Source organism: Eufriesea mexicana, unplaced genomic scaffold, assembly GCF_001483705.2.
Source record: "Eufriesea mexicana isolate 0111107269 unplaced genomic scaffold, ASM148370v2 scaffold4744748593, whole genome shotgun sequence".
Lineage (NCBI taxonomy): Eukaryota > Metazoa > Arthropoda > Insecta > Hymenoptera > Apidae > Eufriesea > Eufriesea mexicana.
The window spans coordinates 103,722-113,485 of NW_016907988.1; the positions used below are offsets into that span (position 1 = coordinate 103,722).

The 9,764-nt window shown below is 29.9% G+C and overlaps 1 protein-coding gene across 1 annotated transcript in view; it reads right to left on the bottom strand.

Moving 5' to 3' along the window:
• Window positions 1–9,764, bottom strand: part of Tsp26A (Tetraspanin 26A) — a 45,252-nt gene that overhangs the window by 31,504 nt on the left and 3,984 nt on the right. The window contains exons 2-4 of the mRNA XM_017906475.1: window positions 9,572–9,645; window positions 7,491–7,565; window positions 4,284–4,382 (exon numbers count right to left, since the gene is read on the bottom strand). Coding sequence (XP_017761964.1) covers window positions 4,284–4,382; window positions 7,491–7,565; window positions 9,572–9,645 — 248 coding nt within the window. The remainder of the gene's footprint in view (window positions 1–4,283; window positions 4,383–7,490; window positions 7,566–9,571; window positions 9,646–9,764) is intronic.

Genomic DNA, 9,764 nt, shown 5'->3' on the forward strand with positions numbered 1-9,764 from the left:
AAAGAGTGATAAAATTTTTACTGTTGATTACATGCCGTCAAAGACATTTTTCGCCGGGAAAAAATTACTCTCTGTATAACCCGTTCTGCTTTACTATAGACAAACTTCCAGTAAAACCAGAACTTTTGGATGAAAGAATTCCCTTGAAATATATTATTCACGTGCCTTCGTTAGCAGCTATATGTATGGTACGGTCGTTATGTGCCGTTGCAATACTAAACCTTACTAATTAAACGAATTTCGAATGGTAGTGGATGCAGGTCGAATATTTCTTAATGCATTTCGTTATTCTCTTTTTTTATCAATTTTCACGAGATTTCTTTTATTTGCCAACAAGAAGCATACCCGAATTAACAATTAAATAACCGGTACGCTTTATTGCGAGAGTTGTATATTGTTTTATCGTTTATTTTCGTACTTGGTCGTCAAATGAATCCTCTTTGCTTTGAATCAAATACGTCAAATTTCGAAGATCTAAGAAGCAATTTATCAGTCTGCAAGTGTTCAATTTTTATGTACTCTGTCCAACTGTAAACGTTTATTTATTGGCGGATGGCATGACTCTTGAATAACAAGTTCGCATCTTTGAAACATCTCTGCAAATGTCAGGAAGATTGGCTTCTCTTAATTGCGATTCACTTCTAAGATGATTTTCGTTTTATTTCTTTTATAGTAAAAGTAATAAATTCATCTTTTGCTCTTGACAACTGTATGAACTGCATTTTCAGGTTCTTTTCCATAAGTGAACCCTTTATTAAGTAATAAAAACAATTTTTTATTAACAATTTTTCAGTTAATTTTTACTGAAAAAAGAATATATACCTGTCTTAGTTATTTATGTGACAAGTAACTTTATTAACTACCGTTTCATAGTCCAAGGACATAAAGATTTTCTAGCTATTTATAAGCTAACAATGGTACAAAGTAGAACCTAGTTTATCGAAATCAAAGATGACACAGAGTTGTTCAGATAATTAAATTTTTGGGACAATCGAATAATTATTTTTGTATTAAAGATCATTGATCATTTATAATACAGTAAAATCTTTAATATCCGAATTAATTGGGAGACATGCATGCTCGGATGTAAGAATTTTTGGACAATAGAAGACGTGCACTTTTTACTGTAATCCATGTATAGTTCAAAATAAAGGACCATAAATTTGTATGTATAACAGCAATGACAGATAATAAATTTAAACCTAATTTACAAGGGAATATATTCAATCCGTACACACCAAATTTTATGAAATTTATATAAGGAATAATTTTCAAAAAAATATTTTGATACGTATCATTGTTATATTTATATTCTACTTAAGCATGTAAGTATTCGAAACAGGTATAAAACTACAACTAGATTAAATTAAAGAATCACAGATTGTACATTTTATCACATTTAAACTGTTTCGACGTGGAACAAGGAAGACACCGTTATAATCTTCCAACAGCCAGGTTTTTAGAGTCAAAAAACAATTCGACATTGGAATTTTCCTATCCATGTCTTCTACATTGGACGAATGTTACAGAGTAGCAAAGTATGACGCAGGATAAGTATCCTTTTGTCGTCATACATATTGAACATACTTTTCCACGCGGCTTCGTAATTGTCTTCGGACATCGAGAAACCCTTTATGATCTCCTTTGCGCTACCCGTGACAGATCGCTGCAGATAGTGAAATTTCTCCACCTTGGTCAGTTCGGGATGTTCGTGAATGAGTGTTTTGAACGAGCCCTTAAAGGCCAGCCACGCCTCGATTTCTCCGTCGAACTTCGGCATATCGATGGTCGGCAATCGTACAGACGTCGACGGGATGAACGCGGATGGCGTGGGTGACTGGAGATTTGTTCGCGTAGACCCTCCGGAACTTTCTGTACCCTCTATTTCGTCCAGTAATAACCGGCTGCAGCCATTACATCGTCGTAAGTGTCCGTGATCGCGTTTCCATCGCGCTCCACTTGATCGAAATTGCCGAGCAATCCGATTTTAGGCTTCATTGAAGGCGTGGAATTGTTGTCGCAACCGCTCAATTCGATCGCGAAGCTTTCTTCTCTCCATTTGAGAGTCGCGTACGTCTCGACATATTTTGACATTAACACGCCACAAACACTTCGAAGCATGGCGAATCACGTACAAACACAGATGAAGTCGTTAGCAGCATTGGGCAGAACCTGGCAAAAAATCGCAAACGACATTGTGTCCAGTCTCGTGATTATGAATCTGGGGAAGGAAACGCGCCGTAATTGGGATCTGAACAGGTGCAGCACCGAGCTGCCCACCGTCGATGAAACGACGAGGTTCATCACGGAAGCGGCCAATAGGACTTTAATAAGGGAAAATCGAGATGCACACTTCTCAACGGAACCCCGAAGAGAACTCTTCTAAACGAAACCTCGAGGAGAACAGTTCGAGCCTACCAATCGAGACCTCCAAGATTACTATCGTCGTACCAGAATCTAACGTTTGACTCCAGCCGTGATCTTCCTTTTGCTCGTGCTAATTGAAATAGTTGTCCAATATTAATTTAACGGGCAACATAACGAGATCGCGAGACAGCTGTACACCCCATCGGAATTTCCCCTAAATTTAATCGCGACACGACATAAGCCATCCTATTATGTCAACATGACCTCAATTTTCGTAGTTTGGTACTATATTCGCAAAACAAGTTTCATATATATTTATCGTAGTATTTCATATATGCTATTTTCGATTATTATGCTGCGCTGCGATCGATGTACCATGGTAGATTACGAATTTGAATTAAAATGTTTACATACAAAAAAGATTTGGCATAACTTTTGGACGACAAAGGTTCTGATAAACGAGGTTTGACTGTTTCGAGTATTGCCAGCAATACCATTTATTGTCTGTTACAATATATGGTAGGATTGTTGTATTAAGATAAAATAAATTGCTTACTATTTTTTGTTATATTAAAGAAAGAATTGTTTATTTATTTCTAACCTTTTGCACTCTTAATTCGATATAAGGCAAAATTCCCATATTGCAGAATCTTTTGCGCTATAGAGGACCATACTGTATTTTTAGGATTCGTATGTTCATTGCTCTCAATAAGTAACTGGTGTCATAAACTTTGTGTTTTCGAAGGGCCAGCTGAAGCCTGAGCATAATAATTCTTAGTTCTAGAGATTCGAAGGAAATTTCCAAAATTTCGCTGAACCTTCGCGTGTTTTTCAAGTCTCGCCAACCATTGCTTTAATTAACAAAAGGAAACCTAAAAGCTATCGAAGCATTGTGCTCATCGTTCGGGTCTTGATATTTGAATCAATTACACAAAATGCCATAGAGTTGGCTCAATTGTTACGTGCAGTTCAGATATGGCTTACCATTTTCTTGCAAAAACGCGCCAAAGTATATGAAAGTATATCTATGAAATTCTCTAAATATGCTGATTAGTAATTTAGTAATTGCATTTAAGGAGAACCCATTAACAAAAAGATAAACTTTTGTTTTAAAGAATTTTTGAAAAGCATATTAATTAATTTTTCATAACAAATGGAGTTATATTTTAATAGAAATTAGAAGAATATAGATAGATTCAAATAGTAAATTCAAAATTTGATTTGAAAAATAACAAATCATATTATAAATTTACTGTATTACTGCGTACCAATTAAAAATGGCCAGGTTATGTTACTGGTAATGGTACATAAACGATATCTAATCAGGAATGCACGATTGCCTAAATATTTGGCTAATTATTAGATTTATGTATATTGAACTCGTTGATCTGTTTTAAAAAATATTTTTCCCTTGTCGTTAATTGTAAATACATTTTTCTCTTTCTTTATTAAGTACGCCAAGTATTGCAAACATTTTTTTTCCAACTGCATTTAAATTTTTCAAATACTCAATTTCAATGAAACAGTGTGTACAAAAGCGTCAGATTGATAAAATTCGATTACTTTTGTTTAAAGAATGTTTGATTCTTTTATTTAACACTTTTATTTATTAATTTTATACACCATTTATATATCAACATTTTAGAAATAAGCGTTTGTTGATAACTCCAATAGCTTTCTCTACTTATTTTGTTTAGTATGTTAATTAATTAATGTAAGGATTGATTATTATTACCTTAAAGAGATTAATAGATCATAAAAATACATTCGATAAATTAACCAAATAAACTAAATTTATTAATTCTATATGTAAATATTTGACACTACCGTATATAAAAGGTGTGAATATTGTTAATAAAACGATAATTATAATTGAAAATTTGTTTCTTTATCGTATACAGCAAATCGATACATACCCAATCCTCTTGAATCCAATCGATCAGATTCTGCTGATCAGGATCTTCTCTATAGTGAATGATGAACGCTTGGAAACCACCAGTGGCTTGTGACTTTATCTGTACGTCAAATCAGCATGTTAAATTTATTCTTAACAATAGGAACAACGCACGAATCCAAACATGATGTGATTCGGATTATTTTTAATTATATATAAACATGATATCCACGGTTTTAAAACGATAACTTATTCTCTTTCCTTAATATAATATATATAAGTAATTATTACGCATTTTGTGAAAGAACCAAAGTTTGTGCAAGTTAGAACATTTAAATATCGTTAAATTATCGTTAGAAGTAAAATATGTAAATTTATCATATTTATTATTCAAATTAGGGTATTCGCGTATTCATAATCGAATGTTTACTATCCTTATGATTTCACAAATTTTAATCGTATCTACAGAGAACTAAATCAATACTAGAATATTGTGCCTGTGTTTATCTCTCTAATTTATGCTATGAATTTCTAATATGTATTCGTTTGGCATATAGGAGGGTCGCTATATTGAAAATGTTTAAAGAATAATACGAATAAATCTTTTAAAGTTGTTAATCAATATTTGATGTATTTGAATTTTATTTTCGGTGTATCAGACATTCACAACATTTAAAAATACCGTAATTTGATTATAAAGCTAAATGTATTTGCAGAATTTGCAGAGAGAGAGAGAGAGAGAGAGAGAGAGAGAGGAAAAGAGAAAGAGAGACAGATGAAAGATAATACATTAATCCACACATGAATCAGCATTTAATTCATCAGCAGTGGCGTAATCGTATTTCAAGCTTAATTGTATTTTATGCGATAAAGTTCTTCGATTTTATAAGTTAAAATCATCGCTATGTTAAATTATTTGCTGCAATCTATAATTGAAAATAAATCGAATGAAATCGTGTTTGGATTCATTCTACATTGGGAGAACTTCAGAAATTCATCAGTAATAATTCTTTTAAAAGCGGAACAAAAAGTGTAGAAATAAAAATTTTCGTTGACAAGTGATTCACTTAACTTCGAAACTTACAGCATAACACGTCGATTATTCGAAACATTAGAGAGACAAATTTGTTGTGATGAGTGATTTTTCGACTAATAAATTTATTGTACATTGTACAATTTATAATCCATTTACAATTTAAAAATTCAAATTGTAAATGTGTCGTAAATCGATAAAAAATGAAACAATATTTGGAAGATGAATCTTCATTCTGTGAAAGTACAAATGATAAACGAAATATAACAAACAAAATAATCGCTTTTCAATTATTCGTTTTTCAATCAAATTGTAACTATATTTCGTAGTCCTTTTGAAATATTTGAATGGCTATTTATTTCCTTTTGGGAGCAATTATTTTTCAATTACTTCATTTCGAAATTCTAATAGTTTGTATCAATTAGTACAATATTATATTAATACAATTAACATAGTCTAATTTAGTTATTACATATCTTATAATAATATTACATTTTATCACTAAATTGGATGTCTTTATATTCTTCTAGATGTTTAGTAATATTTGAATTTCTCTTCTAATTTTAGCTGCACGATTTTTGTTTGTAATAATCATGCTTTACATGAATTGAAAATATACAATATATGCTGAACAGAGACGAGACAGCGAATCGAAAATTTGCAGCACGAAGTACACATGTTTCAGAATGTAAATACTATTACATAGCATATAACTTGCAATACTATAGATGCGTCAGACACTCTGTGTTCAGACAATCGATTCTTCAGGTAACTAGTATTCACATACTCGGTGGTTCCATCAAGTGACATTAGAGTAAGCAACATGCTAGTCTATCTCTTTCATGAGAGTTGAACGTCGTGACGTTCACTTACTTGGAATAATTTGTATATGGTCGTTCCATTCGTGTAAGACATTTTATGAAAAGTCAACAATATATTCCAAATCTTGATTAACTAAATGATCACAAGATGGCCTCTACTGTGAACTTTCCGTTCTACAAGAAAAATATCATGAAAATGAAAAAAAGTGCATAACTAAATGGCCTAGGAACATGGCACGAAACGTGTTGAATTTGATAACCTAGCGCTATAAACTAGCAACGTAGGAGGTATCAACATTTTTATTGACGGATTATATATTCTAATTTTTATGTACGATAAGCGTAAGAAAATCTGAACATGTTCAAAATATATTTTTATTGATAAAAACTAAGAAACAAAGTACTTCGATATACAAAAATGTACAAAATTACATTTGTACATAATAAATACATGTATATATGCTATATATTTTCTAAATAAATATTCATAATGGCGATATTTATAATAAAATAGTTTGAAATGTTTGCGACAGATATTGGGAATCGTCTCAATTTGCATATCCATTTGATCTTATTTTTCAAAAGTCTTCTAAAATATTAACAGGAGATTTAGGGTGTTTCAAATAGTATCACTAAAATAAAAAACATTTATGTATAGTTATTCCCAAAAGTGCTGTATAATTTGAATAAAATACGCTTCTTTAATGTAACATTAATTTTGATCTGACAAAGACATTACTCGGGAAAAATATCTGCAATTTAATAATATATGAAATGATATTTAATATGTTCTAATTATTTTCACTTTTAATCTATATACCTTAAAAAGTAAGAAATATACAATAATTTCTAACTGAACATTTTGTTTTCTTATCGACTGTTTTCACCCATAAATGTATAGTGACAATGCACAGAATCTTTTTTAGATTTCTTTACTAATTTCATTGCAATATATTATGAATAAAAGGAAGATGAAGACGTTATATAAAAATAATAAAACATTTAAAAGTCTACGCGTATATGAAATTTTTACTTTACTTTGAGTGATAGAATATATAGTGAGGTAAGTTTTTGATTGATTGTTATGAAACATTGTGTGCAATAAACAAGTTACATCATGAATCTATGGAGAAATTTATAACCTACGTGAAATGCTATTGTGCAACTTTATAATTATATAGAACTGTTTATGAATATATTACATTTATTACTGATGAAATGATTACTGATCTTGTCAAAGATGTTTTACTTTATTAATGAAATATAAAAGTAAAATAAGTATATAAAATTCTATTGCATATATAAACGTGTACACACCTAGAAATTCTTAAAAACATATACATTTATATACAGATAAACTTCTAATAGAACTTACCCAGTCTTTAAAAACAAAGCTCAAAACACCGGCTGTCATCTCCATTAATAATAATAACGCCAGAAATATCGCATACTGGAATAAATTCATATAAAATAACATTGTAATAAATTTCAAATTTGCGCATAATATTATATAATACACGTGTAATTTTATACGATTTACATGTTGCAAAACAAAAGTATTCTGTTCAGTACACGCAGTGAAATACATTGAGTTCTAATAAAGTAACAAAACCATTAATTACTTTAATTTGGAAGAGAATATAAAGGAATAAAGACTTTAAAAATACCAGAAATTATTACACACGCATTAATTGGCGATCGAATAATAGAATTATTGATCAGGTAATAAATGATTATAGTGGAGTTGCATAGTTATTACATTATCTTACACTGATTATGTATCAAAGGCGTGATAAATGATAAAATTTGACACGTGTTTGTATCTGATGCATTTTAAGATTATATTATCGAATCATTACATATTAAGCAAAATAGCAATAAAAGCAACAAAGGAACATCTTGCACATCTTATATTCCACGTGGAAGATTCGTTGTGTTATATTAGTACGAAATAATTTAATACTATTACATATGTATGTGTATTGTAAAGGCTTAAAATATAGAACCATACAAATAATATCGGTTTTATAACATAAATATATTTTTTTTAATTATTTTTGTATTGGGAATATATTTAATTAATATTAACTTCTTTTGTACGATTGACAATTTTAGTTAATTACTTATTTTTATTTACAATACTCGTCTACTTATCTTTTGATATTCGTTATTTTAGTTCTTATTTATTATTTATTTATTTATTATTACCACAAATACACGAACACTTAGGTCGTTGTCGTAATTTAACTAGCAAATTTCATATAATATTCGACCAAATAATATTACGAAGGGTATATCTGTCATATCGAGAGGTTAATATTAATAATTTCGTTTGTTTACTTACTCAATGTCCGGTATCATGTACATATACGCAAAATATAAACTGTTTTCTCATTGACATACGTCCATCATAAACAAGTTTAATTACAATTTCAGATTATTGACTATTCAATTTATTTCAAACATTATTTTACACAATATCAATACAATGTACCTAGGGATTTAAATTATAAAATTTAACGTTATAGAATAACGTTATTGAAAGAATAAACTCATAATAAATAAAGAATTACTAAAATAATTACTACATTTATATAACGACACTTAATTTCTGAAAAACAAAATATTGTTGTCATTTGTTGTCATTTTCTTTCAACTTTGCTTCGTATGTGAGATGTATACTAGAGGAAACTTGAAAGCCGATTTGTAGTTTCATAGTAACAAAGAGAATAACCCAAGTGTTCTCTATACTTTTTAACGAAACTTTACCAGTTTGTGAAACTCCTAAACCGAGTTCGCTCAAACCTTTTCTTTCAACGTCAACGACTAATAGTTTATGACAATTAAAGTTAAACCGCGTTTTGTACTACAAAGCACGAGCCTTTTGAACAGTAATAATGATGACGCAGATTGAACGAGGTTAAAAATAAATTTCAGCACTTGCTTTTTTTTATTTGCACTCATTTTTTCACACAAGTTATAATAATTATAGCAATATTATTTGTAATACTATTATATGTACATAATACATAGGATTATAATAACATTATTTAAAAGAGATATAATTACATTAAAAATAGAAATTGCAAATTATTTATAGGTATATAGTATTAATAATTTATATACATTTTGATATTAAATCCAATTTTTACTCAATTTACATCAAATAATTGTGAAGTTTGCAATTATAATTTACGTAATAAAAATTTGTGTCGAGATAAAATCGACATACGATAAAAAGTAATAGGTACCGAACAACTGTACCACTATTTGCAAGTACGAGGTATGGTTTAACTTTAATCATTAGTATCTCATAAATTATTAATCATGTGCGACTGAAAGAATCATAAGAGTATTCGATTTGTGATGCCTATATATAAAGAATAATGCTTTTTTATGTGTCTATAAGTAATAAAAATAATTTACAAATATTTTAGCGAATATTTAAATGCTTACCGTAGCTAGGAGGCACGTATTTTCCCTGAGTGCACCGACACATCCCGTAAATCCAATGATAAATGTCAGTGTGCCTGCAACAAACGAAAAATTATTGTAGAATGGCAGAACTGGTCTTGAGACACCGAAAATTCACGAAAGAACAAGAACACAATAACACAAACTCGAAACTCGTAAACTGATTTAACTTAGG